General features: G+C 40.1%; 2 protein-coding genes across 7 annotated transcripts in view; one reads left to right on the top strand and one right to left on the bottom strand.

Moving 5' to 3' along the window:
• Positions 1-11452, bottom strand: part of ccdc24 (coiled-coil domain containing 24) — a 29360-nt gene extending 17908 nt beyond the window's left edge. For 4 of the 6 annotated variants that reach the window (XM_047368282.1, XM_047368283.1, XM_047368277.1 and 1 more), the window contains exons 1-3: positions 11210-11452; positions 9323-9510; positions 4053-4231 (exon numbers count right to left, since the gene is read on the bottom strand). In XM_047368282.1, the coding sequence (XP_047224238.1) occupies positions 4053-4231; positions 9323-9510; positions 11210-11294 (452 nt within the window). In that variant the 5' untranslated portion in view covers positions 11295-11452. The remainder of the gene's footprint in view (positions 1-4052; positions 4232-9322; positions 9511-11209) is intronic. The other 2 variants (XM_047368280.1, XM_047368279.1) reach the window with 2 other exon arrangements.
• Positions 11453-11548: 96 nt separating this feature from the next.
• zgc:113531 (uncharacterized protein LOC541359 homolog) lies at positions 11549-18374 on the top strand. The gene is made up of 3 exons (XM_047368284.1): positions 11549-12083; positions 14550-14679; positions 16984-18374. Exons 1-3 carry the CDS (start codon positions 11721-11723, stop codon positions 17172-17174), a joined length of 684 nt encoding a protein of 227 aa, XP_047224240.1. The 5' UTR covers positions 11549-11720; the 3' UTR covers positions 17175-18374.
• The last annotated feature ends 5816 nt before the right edge of the window (positions 18375-24190 follow it).

Below are 24190 nucleotides of genomic sequence, written 5' to 3'. Positions count from 1 at the left end.
ATATCACTTAACCCCATTTCTTCCGCTTCATCTGTGACCAGGTCGCGGGGTAGCAGACTCATTAGAGACAGCCAGACTTCCCTCTTCCCAGACACCACCTCCAGTTCCTCCGGGGGGAGCCCAATGCATTCCCAGGCCAGCTAAGAGACATAGTTCCTCCAGCGTGTCCTGGGCCATCCCCTGGACCTCCACCCGGTGGGTCGTGCCTGGAACACCTACCGAGGGAGACGTCCAGGTCCCAGCCACCTCAACTGGCTCTTCTTGATGTGGAGGAGCAGCGGCTCTACACCAAACTCCTCCCGGATGGCCGAGATACTCACCCTTCCTCTAAGGGAGCACCCGGCCACCCTACGGTGGAAGCTCATTTCAGCCGCTTGTATCCGGGATCTCGTTCTTTTGGTCATGACCTAAAGTTCATGGTCATAGGTGAGGGTAGGAATGTAGACCGACCAGTAAGTTGAGAGCTTCGCTTTTTGGCTCAGCTCTCTCTTCACCACAACGGACCAGCACAGCGTCCCCATTACGGCGGCAGCCGTACTAATCCGTCTGTCGAACTCCCACTTCATTCTCCCCTCACTTGTGAATAAGACCCCAACATCCTTGAACTCCTTCACTTGAGACAGGAACTCCCCTCCAACCTGAAGAGGACAAGCCACCCTTTTCCGGTCGAGTACCATGGCCTCAGGACCACGTCATCTGCATAAAGAAGAGAGCACTGGGAACAGGTCCAACTTAGTGCCGGCAATGTGGACCAAACTCCTGCTCCACTTGTACAGAGACTAGATGGCCCCTAATAAAGGACCCCCGACTCCGTACTCCTGGAGCACCCCCCCACAGGGCACCACGAGGTACACAGTTGAATGTCTTCTTCAGGGCCACAAAACACATGTGGACCGGTTGGGCAAACTCCCATGAACCCCAGAGTACCCTGCATAGGTGTAGAGCTGGTCCAGTGACGAAAACCACACTGCCCCTCCTGAATCCGAGGTTTGACTATCGGCCGGACCCTCCTCTCCAATACCCTGGCATAGGCCTTACAATGGAGGCTGAGGAGTGTGATCCCACTATAGATGGAACACACCCTCCGGTCATCCTTCTTATGAAGGGGGACCACCACCCCCGTATGCCAATACAGAGGCACTGTCCCCGACCACCACACAACGTCAAGGAGGCGTGTCAACCGTGACAGCCCCACAACATCCAGAGACTTGAGGTATTCAGGGTGGATCTCATCAACCCCCAAAGCCCTGTCACTGTGGAGCTTTTTAACCACCTCGGTGACTTCAGCCTGGGTGATGAAAGAGTCCAACCTCGAGTCCCCAGCCTCTGTTTCCACCAGGGAATGCATGACAGCAGAATTGAGGAGATCCTCGAAGTACTCCTTCCACCGCCCCATGTCCCCAGTCGAGGTCAGAAGCTCCCCACCCTCACTGCAAACAGTGCTGGCGAAGCACTGCTTCCCCCTCCTGAGGCACCGGACAGTTTGCCAGAATCGCTTTGAGGCCAACCGTAGTCTCTCCAAGGCCTCACAGAACTCCTCCCAGGGCCGAGTTTTTGCCTCTGCTGCAGCCTGGGCCGTGGCATGCCTGGCCTCATAGTACTCGTCAGCTGACTCAGGAGTCCCACAAGCCAACCACAGCCGATAGGACTCCTTCTTCAGCTTACTGCTGGTGTCCACCAACGGGTTCGGGGATTGCCACCATGACAGGCACCGCCGACCTTACGGCCACAGCTACAGGCGGCAGCATCGACAATAGACTCTGATAACATGGTCCACTCGAACTCCAACCTCCCTTGGAATCTGGTCAAAGCTCTCCTGGAGGTCAGGGTCGAATACATTCCTGGCCGAGAGCTACACCAGATATTCCCAGCAGACCCTCACTACACACTTGGGCCTGCCAAGTCTGTCCAGCTTTCTACTCTTCCAGCTGATCCAACTTACCACCAGGTGGTGATCAGTGGACAGCTCAGCCCCTCTCTTCACCCGAGTGTCCAAAACATGCAGCCGAATGTCTGAAGACATGACAACAAAGTCGATCATCAACCTCATGCCTAGGGTGTCCTGGTACCAAGTGCACTGATGAACAACCCTATGCTTGAACATGGTGTTTATTATGGACAATGCGGACTAGCACAGAAGTACAATAATGAGACACCACTCGGATTCAGATTGGGAAGGCCATTTCTCCCAATCACGCCTCTCCAAGTGTCACTCTTGTTTCCCACGTGGGTGTTGAAGCGCCCCAGCAGAATAACTGAGTCCCCAGGAGGGGCACTATGCAGCACCCCCAACAGGGACGCGAAGAAGGCCGGGTACTCCGCACTACTGCTCGGCCCGTAGGCCAAAACAACAGTCAGAGACCTGTGATGTGACCCTCTCATTCACTGGGGTAAACCCCAACACGAGACGGCTAAGCTGGGGGACAACAAGCAAACCCACCCCAGCTCGCCGCCTCTTCCCGCGGGCCACTCCAGAGTAGAAGAGAGTCCAGCTTCTCTCGAGGAACTGCGTTCCAACCCCAGGCCTGGCTCCAAGGTGGGACCCCGGCTCTGCCGTACCGGGCGAAGTCACATGCCTTGATTTTTGGTCCTCATGAAGGCGTCTTGAACCGCTCTTTGTCTGACCCGTCACCCAGAGCCTGTTTGCCATGGGAGACCCTACCAGGGGCATTTAAGCCACAGACAACATAGCCTCTAGGATCATTTGAGCACTCAAACCCCTCCATCACGTTAAGGTGGCGGTTCAAGGAGGGGCCCATTTCTATACTGTACAATAAAAGTAAAAGATTGCAAATGACTTTTAAATCATTGATTGTCAAGACATCCTCTGGCAGACAGCTTTTGTTTGTACCACAGAATGAAACTGCAAAAGTATGAAATGACTAGCATATGAGTTGTCTATGTAAAATGAAGATTTAAAAAAATACAAATAAATTAATAATAGAATTGAATACAGCTTTATACCAGATGTTGGGACAAAAAAAGACTTCAAATAAAAAGCGAATAAAAACCTGAGAGGCAAAGGCAGAGAACAAGCTGCAGACAAAATCGAAAACAGTCCATCCTATGTAGCTCTGTTGTTACGGTCCCAGCACTAAAACTAGGAGTGGGGGTCCCACACGGTGACATTCCTAGCAAAAGAAAGCTGGTTGCCGAGATACCTTAACGTATGCAGGCATTCACACACTTTTGTGCATCTTCTTGTGATGTCTCTGAGAACTACCAAGCACTATTCTACTAAGATTTTATTAATTATATTTACTCCAAAGTTTTGCTATGTTTTAATTAAACAACTTATACCACCTCATCCCTCACTTAAGATGTACTCAGAGCACAGAGTAGCTGTTAAAAAAAACAGGATTCAGCTCTTTAGAGAGGAGATAATGAATGACATTTAAAAGAGATATGGATAAGCATGCTCTCTTGGTGTCTCTGTGTGCACTCTTCACTGACAAAGATCTGGACATAAATCTCCATATTCACTAACCGATAAAATGGTAATTGCAGTCATTAGGAAGAAAATCATGTCTTCCTCCTATAATTGTGCTATTGTTATGGATTTTCTAAACCTGACTACATCATGCCATCCCTGAAGTCTTTGTTTTGCTGGTTTCCCAAGCCATTTGTAACTTCCATTGGAGAAAACTATAGTAATTTATAACATTCTTTGTTTGGGTACAAGTGACACAGATAGCAAGGCACCGCAGTGCGAACTGATTGCCCCATCATTTAGCTGGTGAAAAAAACAAAACTGTTTCTCAGATCAGGAAGCCAAAAATACAACAAGAGAATACAAAGGAGAGGACACTTTTAAAGTTTAATGAGCAAATCTATATTTAAAGGTGTTTAAAAACAGAAATGTTACAAGTAAAGAGTATTTGGTATAAAGTCAATGCAAATATCTGGCTTCATTAATTTAAAAGCCCTAGAGAACCCACTACAGTTCAGTTCCCAGAGCTTCCAGAACAACAGCAATAAAATATGTTGAGATTATTGTTAATTCATTAAAGATGTAGTGTAGAGTTAAAGTAAACCGCGAGAGTTACAAGTACCTTCCACCCTCACAGGCTCTTTCTTTTAGTGTCTCCAGTAGCATCTTGACCTCAGCTCTCACCAGCTCTTTCACAGCAGGCGGGTCAGAAAGAGGGAATCCTTGCAGTCCAGTAACATAGGTCTCCAAATGGTTTCCGTAACACCGGCTGTCCTGCCACATCCTGTGCAACATTTCCGCCTGCAGACGTGACCACAGTGAGGACAATTAGACATAATCTTTAACAAAACTCGTAACAAATAAAGCATATAAACACTCCAACGGATCACAGAAAACAAAATACTTCAGCTCAAAAGAAATGTGCTCAGAAACATTAAAAGCCTTTCTGAAAAAATGCGTCTTCAGTTTTGAAAAGGCCCGGTTCGGTGAACCTCTGCCACAGTCTAAAGTATTATTTTCTAGTATTGCTCTGTATTTAGCTCCGTCAATCTTTATCTTAACTCTAACCAGCTTCCCGGTCCTGGCAGAAGAAAAACATCTGCAGCAAGATGGTGCCATAAGCAAGATGGTGCCAGCTGCAAGTTTTACAGAGTTCAGCATGCAGTCCACAATGTTCAATCTTTGTCTCATCCAAATTATGTGCTTCTTAGTGCTGGTTGAGCACATAAAATAAAATATACATTGATGTGACTGATTCTTATTTTTGGGTTAAAAGCACAATCAGTAGTGCAGCCCATAGGATAACACGTAAAAGAATACTTAAATGTTTGTTTCCAACATGGTGCTTGGGTGTTGGATGTAAACGTTATCAGAATGCAGAACAAGACCAAAAATATACAACACAACAAAATGTGTAATACAGTAAACAAATAAGGAAAATTGCATTTTTAAAATAAAATATATATTAGTACAAAAAAGCAATTCAGAAACAGGGTGTGAGAAATGTAGAACCTATAAGGTGAGTTAGTGTAAACATGTATGATTCAGTGTGTACCTTTAATATAGCACCTTATAAAAAATCCTCTGGTGTACTCAAGTCCTGACCTCAGCTCTATAAAAACATTCAGAAATGGTGTCATCTTACATTATTTTACAGTATATTAGGACAATAGATTATTCTATAATTGGTGTAATTGTATATTATTTAAGATTACATGTGCTATAGTGTAGTGGTACTGATCTGAAAACAGACCTCTGTGCAATGAAACTAGACAGCCTTTCAGTTTCTGTAATGTGTGTGAGTGTTTTTGTCTCAGAGGAGTCTGGATACCATTAGCACCTCAACACCTGCTCACTGCCAGTCATTTCTGCTATATTGCACTCAGAGACTTCACTTCAAAGGAATACATTGGAGGGTACTTAACATGTCACTTCTGGACCTTCCATGTGTGTGTACGCTCCCTCACACCAGTAACAACTGTATCTTGCAGCTGCACACAACCCTTTTAAGTTTACAATGGCCGTGCCTGTTTACAAATGATGAGGTGTTTACTTGCTGGTTAGTGACAGGTTATTCTTGAACATTTACTCCATCTCTTAGCAATGAGAGACCTCATTATGAAGCTGTTTTTAAGGTGCACTTTTGGAAAACATCAGCTAAAAAACAACTATGTAAAAACATTGAGGATGGTTCTACCTCAGACTTATTGCAGGGTCAGGGGCGTTCCACAAGGATGGTTTCTCGGTCTATTAATCTCTTTTCCTTGTACAAACTACTAAAGAAAGTGTATTTACAACTAAAGTTTTCACTTCTATGCTGATGACACTGTAACTACTGTTCCACACCTACTCCTGTAAAAGCTCTTGATTATCTTTAACAGGGTACAATCAAACTCTGAGATTTTTTTTTTTTAATGGAGAAAAAGGGAAACGAGAAAATGTGAATGAGGAATATGAAACAGATAGAGTTGATGTCTACTTTTAAATATTTTGGATTTTTGATTGAAGACAACTTGTGTTTTGAGGGCCACGTTATCTCATAAAATCTCATATCATCTCATAGAAATGCTTATAGTCTTATTAGGATTTCATTAGAGAAATAAATATGGCTTTTTTATGTAAAACAAAAAAAGAGTAGAATTAACCTTTTCGCCTATTAGTGACTATGGATACAAAGTATGTTGTATAAATGTCTGCTTACTCTTTACGCACGTTGGACAGTGTATATCACAGAGCACTCAGATGAATTTTCTAACTTTGATTTTCCCACTCATTACCTACTATTCACTAATCAAAACTGGTCATCCCTACATGCTTGTTGCCTCAGTCAGTTGTATTTATTCATAGACAAAGCCCTTCATTGTAAAATTGCTTTTTACCTAATTAGTAAAATATTATTTTACTGAACACTTGATTCAGTGGACAGTTTGAAAATAGTAGTTCTAGGAGAATTGAAGTGGGAAAGAAAACTTTCAGATTTTCGTAACCTGATGTTTGGATACTCAATATGGAGGCGAACTGTGTGCAAGTGTTTCTCGGTAAGATTTTACATAATTTACTAATCCATTGTTTGATATTTGTATAGGAACTGTGTTGCTATATGTGCTGTCTTGGCTGTTCTCCCTGACAAAGGGTATCTATGAGCCATGGGACAAGCCAGTTAAAGAAAGTTAAATAGGAACCGTGTTAGCACAGTTCAGAGAGGGATTAAGTGGTATGCACTGAGAGCTTGGCAGGGAAGGAAATCAAGAGAGCTTAATATGTCTTTATATCTTACCGTCTTACACAATGAGGACTTTGATAGAGGGAGGAAAAAATTAATTAAGGAATGAAGATGTAGCCTTCTGATCTAGCATCACCTTACCTTTCCCTGAGGCATGGATTCATTACACGGCTATGAAAGAAACAGGCAGGGACAAAAAAAAACAACAAGACTGTCTGCCAAAGGGAGAGGGAAGGTGCATGAACACTTGAGGCAAAAAACATAAACTGCAAACTACCTTATCAACAGTTGGAAATTGAACTAACTTATAGTGTATCACATTCACAGGGTCTCTCTCTTATTCTATTATCATTCAAATATTCCAAAATTATTTTAGGCCCATCTGTAACAGTTTCACTTCTAAAGTGCTTTCGTTGTCTCTCACAGTAACAAGAAACTGCAGACAGTGTTTTTCTACAAAATAGTTGACTTTCACAACAGTTAGTTGGCTGCTGTTTAAAAAAATGTAATTGATCATTACAATTTGTCTTATTTTTAACAATGCATTTTTAATTATCATCTTTCACTCTTTGGTACTAAAGGTCATAATGTATATTAGTATAATCCCTGATAATTACAATAAGTTTGGATTTGAAGCATTACAACAATGTTGGTGTGCAACCTGAGAGCAAACTGTGTCAATCTATAGAGATTTTGGATTTAACGCTTTTCTAGGTTTTATTTAAAAAAAAATTTGATCTGAAAATTAATTTATTTTAGTGTAAATAGAGTAGAACATCCATAAATTGTGGAGTGATGCTTTTACCATGTAAAGGTTTTCACTGGCATGTGAAAAGAGACCTAAACTGACAGGTTCAGGGAAGGAGAGGAATAATTAGAGAAGCAGCAAACAGGCTTGTAGTAACTCTGGTGGAGCTGCACAGATCCACAGCTCACTAGGGAGAATCTGTTGACAGCACAGCTATTAGTCAAGAACTGCACAAATCTGCCCTTTACAGAAGAGTTGTAAAACAAAGGGTACTTTTGAAAGAAAGCTATAAGAAGTCCCATTTGCAGTTTGCCTCAGGCAAACATGTAGAAGGTGTTCAGGTCAGATGAGATCAGAATTTAACAGTTTGTCCTACATGCAAAATACTATGCATAGTGGAAAACTAACACTGCACATTAGCCTGAGCATGCCATGTACATGATGCAACATGGCGGTGGCAGTATCAAGTTGTGGGGATTGCTTCTCTTCACCATGAACAAGGAAGCTGGTCAGACTGAGCTTGAGCTATTTTGCAAAACAAAAAGAGCAAACATTTGAGTCACTTTTTTTACAAAGCGGGTAGAGACAAAAAACAAAAGACTTGCAGCTTTTTGTGAGCCACACTTTACTTTCTAAAACATTATTTGAAAAAAAAAAAAAAATTATTGAAAAGCATGTATCCTTCTCCATTTACTTTAAAAATATGCGCTAGCTGTTTGTGGTTGTAACGTGACAAAATGTGAAAGTGTGTGGAAAAGTTTAAGTGAATCTCACAACTTTGAATTAGCCTGTTTAGTGAGCTGTGTGAATTACCACCTCAGTGTAGAGCGAGTCTGGCTTATTGACCCAGAAAGTTTGTCATTTATGAAGTTATGTTGCCACCAGTGAGTTCTTTTAATTCAATTCAGTTTTTATTTATATAGCGCCAATTCACAACACACGTTGTCTCAAGGCACTTCACAACAGTCAGGTACATACATTCCAATTAATAACTAACCATTGAACAATGCAGTCAGATTCAGTTATTTATTCAAATTTGATAAAAGGTTTTTCTGTCTAAGGAAACCCAGCAGATTGCATCCAGTCAGTGACTTGCAGCATTCACTCCTCCTGGATGAGCATGTAGAGACAGTGGACAGTCACTGGCGTTGACTTTGCAGCAATCCCTCATACTGAGCATGCATGTAGTGACAGTGGAGAGGAAAAACTCCCTTTTAACAGGAAGAAACCTCCAGCAGAACCAGGCTCAGTGTGAGCCGCCATCTGCCACAACCGACTGGGGGTTTGAGAGAACAGAGCAGAGACACAAAGAGAACAAAGAAGCACTGATCTAGGAGTACTTTCTATGGGAAGGAAAAGTAAATGTTAATGGATGTAGCCCCTTTAGTCGTTTCATCTAGAAAGAAAGAACAGATATACTCTGAGCCAGTTTTCAAGGTTAGAGTCTGAAAGAGAGCACATATAATTAGTTACAAAGTTTTAAGTTTTAAAGTAAAGAACTCAAGATGAAGGGTTTAACTAATCCTTATGAAATATCAGAATCTATCTGGCTCAGATTTTGACCACTTTAAGGCCCAAAGAGTCAACTGAAATCTACTTCTGTTATGGACTCACAGAGGTGCAAGTCAGGAATGCATGAAATCACACTTCTTCCTTACACAGTTTTGTACTGGAGTTCCTTGAATGTTCAGCTAGGAATGCTTAGCTGTGCAAGTTTATTATTCACCCTGGCCAAAAAGGAAATTCTTGTAGATGCTGTGGTTTCATTCTGGTGGAAATGTGCTAAAAATAGACCCAGAGTCTATACAAAAGCTACAAGCAGTGAAGTAATTTCTGCTCTGACTGTGAAAAGCAGTGCTTCATCTTAAAGGCAGCCATAAATCAGCAGTTGCACAGAAGACTTGGAGCCTTCATAACTCACCTCGGAGTGCACTTCTGTGTACATGTGTACCAGAGAGTGACCCAAAGCTGCATGGATCTTCAGCAGCTCTGCCTCGGAGACATGTTCAGTGATGAGGCTCCACAGAGACTGTCTGGGACACCAAAGCTGGTTTTCATCAGGTGAATGCATGTGTGGCGCAGTCTGAGCACAAAGGAATGCAACAATCACTGCACCAAGCAGAACATGGTGTAAGTTGGAGATGTTAAGCAGCCTACAAGAGAGGAAATGCTACTAACAGCAATAAAATAAACGCAACATTAAGGTACTTAAACATTTATTGAGTATGTATATGCTTACAATTTATACAATTTTAGAATTTGGCTGATAAATAAATGTCTTCAAATCACAAAAATGCTTGAAAAGTGAAGCTTAAAAAATGACAGTATGAATATTTTATAATAGTTGTAACTGCATTTTCAGATGCCATGTGAGATTTATAGAACACCTCCACACTTATTGGCTGCCCTTGAAAAAAGTCTTGAGACAAATTCATTTTTTATAACAGTAGCTAAATCTCACACTTCCACAGATTTATTTTTAAATTGGAGATTTGAGTATTATTATTCTTTGAGGGAAGAAATACTTTCTAATAAATTGCTATTTTCAACAAAATCACACAGGGAAACACCTCACCAAGTAGCACCCCAGCTGTTAATGTATACTTTGCACACCCCCCTTTGCTGAACATTTCACAGTGTTGACAATTTCTCTTTGCACAAGATCTTTTGAAATGTTGGGTCCCATCTTATGCTCCTTATCCTGTCTTCATCTCATACTAATGGTTTTCTATATGATTTGGGTCTTGAGACAGAAATGAAGTTTGGTTTATTTCATGGCAAACCATTTCTTTGTTAATCTGGCCATATGTTTTGGGTGATTATCCTGCTAAATGCCCAGATGGCAATCTACTTTCCCTTTTTGGCAGATGCCATCAGATTTTCATTTACAATTTCTTGGGGTTATTTAAACAGTTTGTGATGCAATAACACCCTAATAAGGTTCCAAGGGTCTTTGGAAAAGAAGCTGTCCGGCAGCATCACCGATTCTCCTTCATAACAGTGGACATAAAGTGCTTCTCCACATAATCATACCAGTCCCATGGAGAGGCAGAGGAAACAAGCAAACATGGAAAGAAAATAAACAGCTCAAACAGATTTATTTTAAATTCTTCATTTACATTATTTATAAAATGTTAGGAGTGCTGTCAGTGACTTTGAGAAATATCCCCACTGAATTAGCATACTCAAATTGTAAGATGGATTGTTTTTATTTCACTGTGAGATTATGCTGCTGCGATAAAAACATTTTTTGCACATGCATTCAGGATGAAAGGACACTATTAATTCAAAACATAGGCATCACATCAAAAGCATGGATCAGGCCTTTTATTGAGTAACCAATTAATTATTTTTGACAGGCTCTGTTTGACTGTCTCTTGTTAGCATGGCAAACACCATCTAATTATGTTGTTTAAGGTGAATTCATGACATTTTCAGGCACCAACAGCTTTTGTTGCAACGTTTAACGCACTTTCACCCTTTATGCAGTTTAGTAGAAAGTAATCATGTATTTCTGCTCTGTTTTGATAGGCTGGATAGCATTATCAGCATAACATGTATTGTTAGAATTTTTTTAAACTTTAAAGTTTCCTAATATTTCGTTAAAATCCAAGAAACCATCGATATTGTAAGTTTCGACAGATTTAATAGAGGCAGTTAAAGCTATAATTAAAGCAAGTCAGGACTGGTTCTAGCAGCAGCTAATTGTTGGTTGTAAACCCAGCTTTTTTTAACAAGAGCTAAAGCACATTTCAAACTCATAATTAGGAAAGAAAAAAGTGTCCATATGAAACACCAGAGTAAATACCTTTAGCTTGTTGGTGTGATAAAACAAACTCTAACCTCAGTTCGTCTCCTGTAGCTAGCAGGAGAACGGTATCCAGGGAAAACATTCCGGTTGCTAGGAGACTTATCGCGTGTTCGATCCAGCACAATTTCCGGTTTCTGCTCGTAAAATGCTCATATATTTTAACGTAAATTCAATAAAATCCGCTTCCCTAAATATAGATAAAACACACATGACAGGGGATAAAGCGACCACCTGCGCTCCAGCAGAACTCTCAGTTTTACCTTATTAAAGAAGGGGAGGGACTTGCTGTGAAACTTTCCCTCTTGATCTCTACTCTTTACTTTTTCCGGGCATTTCGCAGAAACCTAGGCGCACCGAGGGGACATGCACGGATTTGGGGTTTATTAAAGATGTAAACTAATGTTAAATACATTGGTTGGTTCTCTTACCAAAACCTGCTGGAGTACATTTGACATTTTCTTCCACCTAAGTGTCTATTGTGGAGAAGAGAAGGGTACCCTGAATCATAATGCCACAGGTTTGCATTGGGCGCCTCTCCCTCCAGCAGCAGCGCAGCCTGTCCACGGCGCTCTGGGCTCTTCTGCTCTGCACACAGGCCGCTTTGGGCTTCTCACTTGCAGGACAGCAGGAGAACACCTGCGAGGCCAACGGTAGCATCTACTACCTTGGAGAGTGGTATTTCCTGGACTCCGACCCCTGCACCCAGTGCGAGTGCACCGCTGAGGGCTCCGTGTGCGCCCGCACGGAGTGCACCTCCCTCCCGGCTGCGTGCATCCATGTCAGCCACTACCCCACCGACTGCTGCCCGAGGTGCGAGAAGATCGGCTGCGAGTACCGGGGGGTGGTTTACGAACTGGGACAGAATTTTCAGGTAAGACACGACACACCTTCATGGACAGTCCAGCTCAGAATGTGACTGGATCATCGATGTTAGATCCCAAATATAGGTACAAGCCTGCTTCAAAGTTCCATTTTTCGTCTCTCAATAGTCAGTACCATATGAAACAGAGCATATCTTAAGATCTTAAGACACATTAAGCAGGGGCGCCTCCAAAACGTGCAGGAAAGCACTGACCAGGTGGGGGCCACGAATGATCATTGGGGTTTCTCACTTAAAACTGCAGCTATAATCCTGATAGAGACGCACCTATTACCCTTTTCTTGGCCCTACCGACATCCAATTTTCTGAAGGTTTTTGAAGGTTTTGATTCACTAGAATTATGACACAAAAAAGAGAATAGCAGGTTATTTGATCCACCTCAATTCAGTTTTATTTATATAGCGCCAATTCACAACACATGTTGTCTCAAGGCACTTCAGAACAGTCAGGTACATACATTCCAATTAATCCTAATCATTGAACAGTGCAGTCAGAGTTAGCTTTTTATTCAAGTTGGATAAAAGGTTTTTCTGTCTAAGGAAACCCAGCAGATTGCATCCAGTCAGTGACTTGCAGCATTCCCTCCTCCTGGATGAGCATGTAGAGACAGTGGACAGTCACTGGCGTTGACTTTGCAGCAATCCCTCATACTGAGCATGCATGTAGCGACAGTGGAGAGGAAAAACTCCCTTTTAACAGGAAGAAACCTCCAGCAGAACCAGGCTCAGTGTGAGTAGCCATCTGCCACGACCGACTGGGGGTTTGAGAAAACAGAGCAGAGACACAAAAAGAACAAAGAAGCACTGATCCAGAAGTACTTTCTATGGGAAGGAAAAGTAAATGTTAATGGATGTAGCTCCTTTAGTCGTTTCACCTAGAAAGAAAAAACAGATAAACTCTGAGCCAGTTTTCAAGGTTAGAGTCTGAAAGAGAGCACATCAAGGTATAGTTTTGAATAGGACATAAGGGAATTAAATAAAGTTTATGCCTATAGTACCACATCCTATTTTGATTTCTTAGATTTGATGCATTTACTGGATAGGGGAAAACAATCCAGTTTTACATCATTTCACCTGCCATGCACTGAGGGGAGCTGATCAAGAGAAAATTGGCTATTCCGATCTCTGCTTCGCTGATTGGTCGTCATATATAAGCGGGTGGGGTTTGGGAGTGGGGCCAGTAGTGCGGGATGTATTTTTTTTCCTACGTAAAATTAGTCAGCAAAAATTCGCATGACAAGATTAAACTGTAGAAATTTGCCTGCAAAAATTTTAATGCAGACCTTCGCCTGCAAAATTGTACTGCAAAACTTTGCCTGCAAATTTGTTGGCCTTCTGGTGACTCAAGCCAAAGCAATCAGCACCAGATCGAGTCAAGCTGCTGATGGTGCATCTTATCGCGGGATGCCACCTGCCAAAAAGAATCCAAGAAGAAGAAGAAGTCGAGCAGCTTTTAGCCAATTTAGCAAATTATGCTCATTCACGTATGTCACCAGTTTGCTTCTCCAGAGGCTCTTCTTTTGACCCAGAAGAAAGTGACAAAGCTGAACTTGGCTTTCCGTTGTAGCTTCCAATTGAGGAAACAGTCAAAGGACAAGGTTTGGAGCAAGTTTTGGAGCTGGACAAGTTCTCACGTGGTCCAGATGCAAAAAAGCACTAATATGGTCATTTTGTAAACTTCCACAAATCAAATAAATCTTTCACAAATCCTAAATTGTGTTTATAAGATTCTGGTATTAGTGTAGAACAATCTAATCCAGGTTAGAAGTGTCTGAGTACTGTATTTTGTGAGTTGGAGCAGATTAAAGATGCTCAAGGTAATCAAGGTAATGAAAAATAAGGTGGAATTGCCCTTTAACTGTTTCCCGAATCAGAAGGTGCATCCGGAAGCCAACTTCAGGAAAAGCAGCCGCTCCACCTGATCTGCTGATTGCATTTGGCTTGAGTCACCAGAAGGTCAACACATTTGCAGGCGAATTTTTTTCAGGCAAATTTCTGCTGTTAATTCATGCAGGGAAATTTTTGCTGGTGTATTTTAAGTACAAAAAAATCACATACATAATTGCACAGGATAAAAATTCAGTGTTATAAATTCAATGTCTAAAAAATGTCTGATTCTAATGAGACTATTTTACTTCCATACATTTAACTTAAGAGGATGTAAGCAGCAAAGCAAATCTTGCCCAAACTAACTATGTAAAGATACAGATGGAAAAAGAGTGTCGACCTTATGTTAACAGCCACAGCGTACCTAAAGGCATTTGTCAATGTGCTGCAACTAAATGAAGACCAAAAGACTTCATAAGCATGCAAGAAAACATGTTTGTACTTGGTCTGTAAGGAAGGTGCAGCAGATAAACAGAGGTAAATGGCGCCCCCTTTTGAAATACCATGAAATGGAATTTACCTCAGGAGATGGTGAAATGTTTCAAGTGTAGCATCACCTTGTGTGTTCTAGCCATCAGAATGTGAGCAGTGCACTTGTGATAGTGATGGCATCGCCCGTTGTCTCGTGGCAGACTGTGCCCCCCCACCATGTGTCAATCCTGTGTACCAGCCTGGGAAATGCTGCCCGGAATGCAAGGAGGGTACGTTGAAAAACTAATTCATGCGTTCATCTTTAGTAAAATTGATTGAACAGAGTGTCTTCAGTCAGAGGCTTCTTCAGATCTGCTGTAAGACAGACCGCTACAGGAGATCCTTCCTGCCCACAGCCATCAGCATCTACAAAGGCTCTTTGAGGAAACCTTCATAATATGAGCTACAACAACATTTAATTTCCCTTTGGGATTAATAAAGTATTTTTGAATTGAATTGAATAACAGTAACGGTGTCTTCACAGGTCTGCCTAAAAAGTTGATCAGACAGCTGCAGTTGATCCAGAACGCTGCTGCCCGCATCCTCACTAGAACTAAGAAAGTGGAGCACATCATCCCGGTTCTAAAGTCCTTACACTGGCTCCCTGTAGCTCAGAGAATAGACTTTAAAATACTTCTGTTAGTCTATAAATCACTGAATGGCTTAGCACCAAAATACATTACAGACTTGTCAGTGTATCAACCACCCAGACCTTTCAGGTCTTCTGGCTCAAATCTACTCTGCATACCCAGAACCAAATATGGAGAAGCAGCTTTTAGTTCTTATGCTCCACTAATCTGGAATAAACTCCCAGAAAACCGTAAAAGCACCGAAACCCTAAGTTGCTTTAAATCACGATTAAAAACTTTTGTTTAGAGTGGCCTTTGACTTTGCCTTCTAGGCATGATTAGTTGCGTTTTCAGTCCAATTTTCCTTTCATTTTCTTATACATCATTCTATTCTCATCATTCTTATACATCATTCTATTCTCATCATTCTTATTCATCATTCTATTTTTTTATTACCTCTGTTGTTTGATTTTCTGTATCATTGTAATGTTTTTCCTTATGTACAGCGCCTTGAGTGCCTTGTTGCTGAAAAGCGCTATATAAATAAACTTGACTTGACTACGTTGGAAAAGCTATTGTTTGTAGAGTGCTTTGCAAACGTATTCATATTTTGTCAAGTTAGAAACACAAACTTTAATGTATTTTATTAAGATTATACATCATAAAGCAACTCAAAGTAGGGCACAATTGTGAGCTGGAAGGAAAATAGTGCAAAACATTTTTTTAATTCTTTGAACAAACGGAAATCTGTGGCAAACAATTTTATTTAGCCACCTGTATTCTAATACCGCCAAATAAAATCCAGTGCAACTAACTGCCTTCAGAAGTTAACTACTAGTAGTAATTGATTAGTAAATAGAGAGTACCTGTGTTTATTTAAATCTCACTTGTCAACAGCTGTTCAGTGATGGCATCAGATGTTTCCTAAAGAACATTGGTGAACAAACAGCATCATGGAGACCATGGAACAAAGCAGACATGTCAGGGTTAAAGCTCTGAACTTCTCATTGAGCTCTGTTCAATAAATCATCTGAAAATGAAGAGAGTATGGCACCAATGCCCACTACCGAGATGTAAGATTTGAACTGACAGGCCGGGCAAGGAGAGAATATATCTGAGAAGCAGCTATGGGGCCAGTGGTTGCTCTGGAGGTGATGCAGAGATCCGCTCAGGCGAAATAAATTCTTGACAGAACATATAGCATACTTGTGCTCTAAAAACCACACCTTTATGGACTGTCAAGAAGACAGTCATAAGTAGTCCTGTTTGGAGTTTACCACAAGCCATTTAGGGAACACAACACAAAATTGAAACTGCACATCCAGCTAAACACACAATCTCCACTGTGAAACATACTAGGGGTACCATCATGCTCTGGGGATGCTTTTCTTCAGCAGGGACAGGAAACCTGGTCAGAGTTAATGTGAAGATCAGTGAAGCTAAATATAGACTAATTCTTTCTAGGCCAAGTGAACAGAAAACAGAAAAATCTTCTGTTTAACCCCAGAAATTTACTAACTGGATGCCTTTTTTTAAATAAGGCAAATGTGCAAATCCCTTTTTATGTTTTTGATTTACAATGTTTTCCACAAGCCTTTCCCACAAAAAATGTTGACTATATTTGTTTGATTAAAATATATATTTTACCCTGAGCATCTTGGCCCACTTCACTGAAAGTTTGGACATCACTGGTTTATATCAGTGCATATTCATGCCCTAGAATGGCCCAGTTGAATTACAGACATAAATCCAACAGAAAAGTATTAGCAAGATTTAAAACCTGATGTGTGGCGGCGCGGCACGTGGCGTGGCACTACTTTAGAAAAACATCAAAAATAAAAGCCAGTAGTGCCTCAAAAAGTAAAAAAAAAAAAGATCAAGGGGTCTGAATACTTTTCCTGGGCACTGCACTTGTTCTGCCGCCATGACACTCTCCTCTGTTATACTCTTTTGTGCTCCCTCCAGGTCCCAACTGCTACGCTGATGCATCCCGTAGTGAAGTGATACCTGCAGGAGAACCTGTGTGGGTCGACTCTTGCACCAAGTGTCGCTGTCACGACGGCAAAGAAGCCGGCTACTGGGAGGGAAATCGACTCGCAACCTGTTCCCGCCTCAAAAACTGCACAGCTCAGCAGCCGCCTACCCCGGTTCACTAATTCTCCATAGAACTAGCAGTTATCCTAAAATACATATTGAGTGATGGCTGGTAAGCTTCACAGTTTAGGTTATTCCTTGGTACTGTATCCCTAAGATGTCCTACAGCCAATCAAGGAAGGAGAATCTGCAGATGAACTGGGGATAACCCACCCAACATTTGAATGTAACACATTTTATTGAATGTCTTCAGTAAAATTTGAACTAATGTAAAGAAGAAAAGATGAAACTTCACCCCACAACTATCCACTGACGTAACTTCAGCTCAAAACATGAGGATTAGAAATTTGACAATGTTTCTACTTTTTCCTTGTACTTTTTCCAGCTATAGCAAATATAACTCAATTTATTGTATATGTCTGAATTTTAAAAATGTTGCTTAGATGTAAAGAATATTTTTTTAAAGAGAAATAGGAAAGAAATCTGAGAGCTTTAGTCTCTTTTAGTCCTCATTTAGCCAGGAGGTAATGCATAGATTTAGGCATTGGCATAACATCTAATATAATAAAATAAGATAAGATGGCATAACCGACTAGAATCAACCTTACAGTGCATGCACATCTGTGATAAAAAGTAAATTAGGAAATAATGAGGGTAATATAAAAGCTGTTGACACATGTAATGTTTAAATGCTGTTTTTTAAATGGTTTACTACCTGGGCATGCACACTGTGCACTGTGTCTGATAGGTAGTTTTATTTCATACCAGACAAAAGCATTAGACCATGAGTCTTCTGTAAAGTACAGGTAATGTACGTCACAGAATCTGTATTTGGTGTTGATAAATATGATCCAAATTTCCCAAATTGGTTTAAAAAACAGATCTAAGTTGGTCTAGACACCAAAAAAGCAGGCAAGTAGACCTTTATCACACTGAAAAGTCTAAAAAAAGTAGGTAATAAAACCCAAATAATAAATGTTTTTAAGGTAATGTCAAAAATTATAAGAATAAACAAAAATGTAAATTTGTATAAGCTCTGCTTCTAGTACCAGTAGTCTGTGTAGTAAAGTGGTAAAATATGTTTGCTGAAATAGTTTTAATACTTTTAAATAGTTTAAAACATTTGTATGTCATACAGTGTTCTGCAAAATTATTGAACATTTTACAATGTCATTTTACAACTTCAATTCATTATATTGGGACCTTTTTAAAAAAAATGGTGTTCTAATGTGATTCAAAATAAACAATTTTACTCTTCCTCAGCTAGCTAATGTTGATCCTTTTTTATGAAAACTTTTCTTTAAAAAGCCTTCTTTTGAAATACATTTTAGTTACAACGCAAAAGTATTAACACCCCTTAGACATTTTCACATTTGCTGGCATTATAACCACAAACATCAATGTGTTTTATTGGGATTGTGCATACTTGTTAAGTGTAAAGAAAATTATACATAACTTGTATAACTTGTACAACTGCAAATCTAAACATTAGTGTCATGCATTTGTATCAATTGAGTCAATACTTTTGACCAGGTCTCTGCTAGCTTTGCACATCTAGAGACTACAATCTTTGCACATTCCTCTTTGCAACATAACTGAAGTTGGATGGAAAGTGTCTGTGAACGTCCATTTTCAAGGCTTGCACAGATTCTGAATGGGATTTAGGTCTGGGCTTTGAAGAAACCACTCTACTCATTGCATTATACGTTTGGCTGTACCACGTATAAAGGTAAACTGCCTTCCCTGTTTCAAGTCTTCTGCAGACTGTAACCTGTTCTTTTCCTAGATTAACTGGTATACAGCCCTTCAAATCTTCCCATCAATTCTGAACTGCCTCCACAGCATGATGCTACCAACACCATGTTTCATGGTGGGGATGGTGTATTCAGGCTGATGTGCAGTGATAGTTTTCTGACACAGCAGTTTCCATGTATGCCAAAAAGTTCAGTTTAGGTATCATCAGATTAGAGCACTTTTTTCGATACATTTGCTTGTAAAAACTTCATATTAGATTTCTGACGGCTGTCTTTCAAGAGAGATTTCGCTCTTGTGACTTCTGCATAAAGGTCTGATTTTTTTGGGACTGTGTGCAAAGCTGGTAGAGTCATACCCCAAAGACTTGCGTATGTCATTGCAGTGAAAAAAGGTACTACAAAGTCTTGACTTGGAGAATCTGTATACATTTACATGCCACACTTTAAGAATTGTATTCACAAACCCATTAATACATCTGTAATAGTGGTTTAGGTTGACGCATTGTGTTATATCTGCATAAAACTAAAGTCTACCACTTTCTCTGTGCTAAGATAAAAGGCCCTGGATGAACAAAAACAGGGTTTCAACCTTATGGTAATAGAAACTATCAAAAAGTATCCCGCAGTTTCCCAAATGTCCTGCTGTTTTGGACGCAACTTCAGTTGGGTGTAAGTTCTCTGTTTGAAACAAAAGAGAAGAGATTTGGGTCACACAATCTGGATTTTACCAAGCTCCAATTCCAGAAAATAACACTTTAAACAATCTGAATTAAAACATCCTCTATAAATATTTGTGGTTCTATCTTGCCCTTTTTTGACTGAAGTTTTTTCTGCTGACAGTTGAGAACCTGAAAAGAATAGCAGAAGGAATAAACAACGAACGAGGACTGTTGTTGCCCCCAAAAAACTAAAAACATCTGCATTTTATGTGGATAAGAAACAGTAGGACCAAACAGCAACTGATTCCAGTCAGTTGTAAGAATGGAGACTCTATTTCCATTATTACACAAAAAAATCCTCCAGATAACAACAGTCCAGATGTAAAAACGAATCTTTTTAGGCTCACTTAGACTCAAATCATCAGAAAACAAACCAACATACAATTGTTACCATCATATTTATTAATTGTATAGAAAAAGTAGGTTTGATATGACATAACGCATTCTATATAAGATATAACATTTTCAACATTCAATGTACAAAAAAAGCCATAGATACTGTGAAGTTTTAGAAACCCCTCCGGACCAAAGATCTTGTTGGCTGTCAGCAGCCACAGAGCCAAGAGTGCATCTGAAGATGGGCTTCATACACTCACCACCAGAAGTGTGATAAAGCTGTTTGATTCTCAAGCAGAGGACACATTTCAGAAACATTTTTACCAAATATGTTGGTTACTGATCTTGGTGAGACATAGTACAGTTTATACACACTGGGGCCTTTTCTTTCCAGCCATATCTCTCACATCTATTCATTAATCCACACAAAGGTTTCAGCTGGTTTATCAGACTAGTGTTGATGAAGTCAGGCTTAATTTTAAGGGGGCACACAAACAATTTTATTGTAACATTTGCTAAAGAATGGGCCTCTGAATGTAATTTGGGAGGAATGGGTGCTGTGGTTTTCATAGATCTCCTAAAGAATGGTCTTTTACCATGAGATGGAAGCCAGAGAGTACTGGAGTAATGGTGGTGGGTTTGATTTTACCGTAGAAATGTGAATTTCGGAGTTCCATGTCCAAAAAACAAATATCGTATCCTGAAATCAGAATTTCAACTTGGAAATATGTATTCCTCGGAGCAGTCCCCAGTTAAATTCAATATGACTGTTACACCACTAAACATAGTGAAAGTTGAAAATGTAAACTATAGGTCAGTTAGGATTACTAAAATAATTTGAATGATTGCCAGAATAACGAGATAAATTTTGTTTTGAGAAATATTTGCATTATTCTTTTCCTCAAAGTCAAAAGTTAATTTAAACTAAGCTTATGATACTTAAAAAAAAAATTGGGTATGCCCAAATGATGACATAATAGCTTTGTAAACGTCTAATAGCTTAATTCTGAACATTTGAGTAAACTGGATACACACCTGTGAATGTGTTTTAAGGCAACACCTTAAAAACTTCCTTATGTGATATCATGGGGAAATTAGCCAAGGAATCAGGGAGAGAATTGTGGAACCTCCAAATGTTTTCTTCATCTTTGCCATGTTCTTCTTTTCAAATAAATATGCAAGTATAAATAGCATGGAGATATCCAGCAGCCATACGGTTTAAAAAGGAGACATATCCTGTGGTCTGATGAAACTAAAATTCTTTGTAAGCTTGTAAGCCTAAGAACACCCTACAGGGGGCCGTATCACATTGTGTGGACCTTTTGCTCCAGGAGGGACTGGAGCAAAAGGTCCACATGAGGAGAGTACATTATGAGGAAATATTAAAGCAACATCTGAAGACATCAGCCAGGAAGTTGAGTTTGGGCACAAATAATTCTTCCAAGTGGACAAGGAACCTAAGCATACTGCTAAATCTATTAAAAAATGACTTAAGAGTAACAAAAGTCACTGTTTTGGAGTGGAGATCATAAAGTCCTGATTTCAGTCCCAAAGAAAATAGAGCTGTAATGGTGTGTGTTAGTAAGGCAGCCAACAAACCTGTCTCAATTTGGGCTAAAAGTCCATGAAACTACTGTGAGAAGCTTGTGGAAGGATATCTAAAATGTTTGACTTAAGTCATACAGTTTAAATAGCAATTCTACTCCATACTAAGGATATTTACATAAACATCAAACTTCAAAGAAAACCATAAAACCTTTCTAAACACATTTTTTCCTCATTATTCTGGCATTTCTCAATAATAATCAATAACCCTAACTTACCTAAAACGTGAAAAATTCAGTCAGGCAGTGAGAAAAAAAAGGTTTTGTGTTTTTTTTTTTATACAGTGTGTGTTCACCTGGTTTCCACCAGACAACCTCAATTTGTGATAATGTTTGCTCAGTGTTTGAATGCATAAAACAAAGAAAGAAAACATTAAAACCACCACAAAATGTGCAAATGTCAGATTTTTCAACTTGCAATTAAAAAGCGCCAAACTAGGGTTAGACGTCTGCCACAAATCAAACACAGAAATCAGATTTTGTACTCAGAAACTAAAATTTTCAAGTTACAAGTTACAAAATTTAATCAGAATGACTGCAGAAGTTGGAGGTCTCAGAGCTACGCCTAGTCCATTATCCAATATGGCGGGCCTACGTTTAAAACGTGGTCACAGAAGCAGGAGGAAAATATTTGCACCACAACAAACCAGTGGCACAAATAGTACTGTTTATCTGTTGGTGAACATATACTGTTAGCATTTAAATACATACAACTGAAGGAAAAACGTTATTGCATTGCTAACAGTATGCCAGGCACTGATCGCAACAATTAGTTTGGCCCACTGGTTTCTTGATTTACAGCTTGAACCCACTCAGGTGTGATGTCGTTCTCAGATTCTCAGATCCGAGTTCTAACTTCCAAAACTAAGCGAACGCAACCAACACCAATCAGAATTGAAAACCAACTGTGCATGGGCATGTTACCGATGTCAAACTACATCATTATTTTCAATCGCTAAAATTTCCAGTCACACTGTTCCTACAATTTAGAATATTGTTAATGAGATGCCAGAGAAAATGGCAGAGTAACTGAAGATTTCTTTGGTTGTAGCCCCTCCCCTGCATGTTGCTGCAGGATGCAGTTCAGCTGGCTCATTTACAAGATTTGTCATTTTCCTGCTCTTTGAAGAGTAAGCTGCTTAATTTTGAGACCATTGCTTGGCTATTTGAATAGTTGCCTTATCTATTACCATTTTTGTGTGGGTTTTATTATGCAGTTAGGTACATACCAAAACTACCAATATGGACCAAAACTAGCAATACTACGATTGCACCAAATGTCATTGCACTTAATATTGATAATGTGATTTAAGAGTTTAGGGTCTCAAAATTGGGATACTGTGACCTTCAACTCACCAAATTCTTTAACAGTTGTTGAAGTGACCCTTTAAGACCATGAGAAAAAACTATGTAATTGCTGCGCTGTTTATCATCAGCATTTATAACCACAAAAACAACAAAACACTGTTTCTGCATTACAAACTGACCCCTTAAATATGCTAAGGCCTCCAATCCTCAACAATGACAATAAAGCAGAGCATGCAACAGATGTTAACTGATTTGTAATACTGCTGTAAACAGTTTCAATAAGAAAACACATTTACCTTTTGTATTTAGAGAACAGAGAAAAGCACCAGAAATAGTGCTAAACAAAAAATCCAGGCAAGAGGGAGAATAAAAAGGCGAATGGGCAGTCTAGAGAGGAGGGAATTAGAAAGACTCACAAATGGGAATGTGTGCTGAGAAGCAGTGATTAGAGAAAATAAAGACACAGACAAAGAGAGCTCCTGTCGATATCTATTGAAAGAAGGAGCACTCTTCTCGTGAGGCCCAGATGTGTCTGAAGTGGGTCCATCACAAAGCAATACAGTGAGCCATTGACACAATACAGCCCATACTGGCAGAGTAAGAATGGAAAGGCAGCGAGGAGGGATATTATACATAAAAAAGGCTGATGGTGTGAATGAGTGTGAATGAGTGTGTGTGTGTGTGTGTGACTGTGTGTTCTGAGAAGAGAAGCAATTATACCGTCCACCATGCAGGCTTGAGGCGAGGAGCCAGGCAGATTGAAACCTATTTTGCCTGAAGGCTGACCAAAGAGGTGACCAAAGAGCATTTTCACTAAAGCATAACAGTTAAAGGAATTCAATCCAACCTCTTTAGTTTATATTTTCATAGACTGTCCTTTTTTCTCCCGGGCCTGACCTTTGAATTAGTACAGATTACTTCTCAAGGCAATAGTTTTGAGGTGTGGGCATTAACAGATGAATAAGAAAGGCAGAAAAAATTAAAAACACAGAGGAAGAAGAGCAATGCCTCAGATAAATCTGTCAAAGGCTATAAGTGTTGATGGAAGGGTCAAACAAATGTCATGTATACCTTTTAAATACACTGCCTGGCCCAAAAAAAAAAGTCGCCACCTGGATTTAACTAAGCAAATAGGTACGAGCTTGTCATTGGATAATTACTGCATGGGTGATTATGTTTCAGCTGGCAACAAATTATTTAACCCCATGGTTGTGGAAATGATGTCAGTCTGTTTCAGAAGGGTCAAATCATTGGCATGCATTAAGCGGGGAAAACATATAAAAATTGGGTTAAGAACTGTCCAAGGCATTATTAAAAACCGGAAGGAAATTGGGGACCCATTGTCTTCGAGAAAGAA

This window comes from Girardinichthys multiradiatus, chromosome 6, assembly GCF_021462225.1.
Source record: "Girardinichthys multiradiatus isolate DD_20200921_A chromosome 6, DD_fGirMul_XY1, whole genome shotgun sequence".
Taxonomy (NCBI): Eukaryota; Metazoa; Chordata; class Actinopteri; order Cyprinodontiformes; family Goodeidae; genus Girardinichthys; species Girardinichthys multiradiatus.
The sequence above is the reverse complement of the archived record's forward strand: the minus strand, read 5'-3'. Positions and strand labels throughout refer to the sequence as shown.

What these genes read in the sequence shown, in the direction of transcription:
- zgc:113531 (XM_047368284.1), top strand. Translation starts at nt 11,721, where the DNA reads ATGCCACAGGTTTGCATTGGGCGCCTCTCCCTCCAGCAGCAGCGCAGC. An exon ending in AACTGGGACAGAATTTTCAG is followed by an intron (nt 12,084 to 14,549) that starts GTAAGACACGAC and finishes TGTGTGTTCTAG; the next exon opens with CCATCAGAATGTGAGCAGTG. An exon ending in CTGCCCGGAATGCAAGGAGG is followed by an intron (nt 14,680 to 16,983) that starts GTACGTTGAAAA and finishes TGCTCCCTCCAG; the next exon opens with GTCCCAACTGCTACGCTGAT.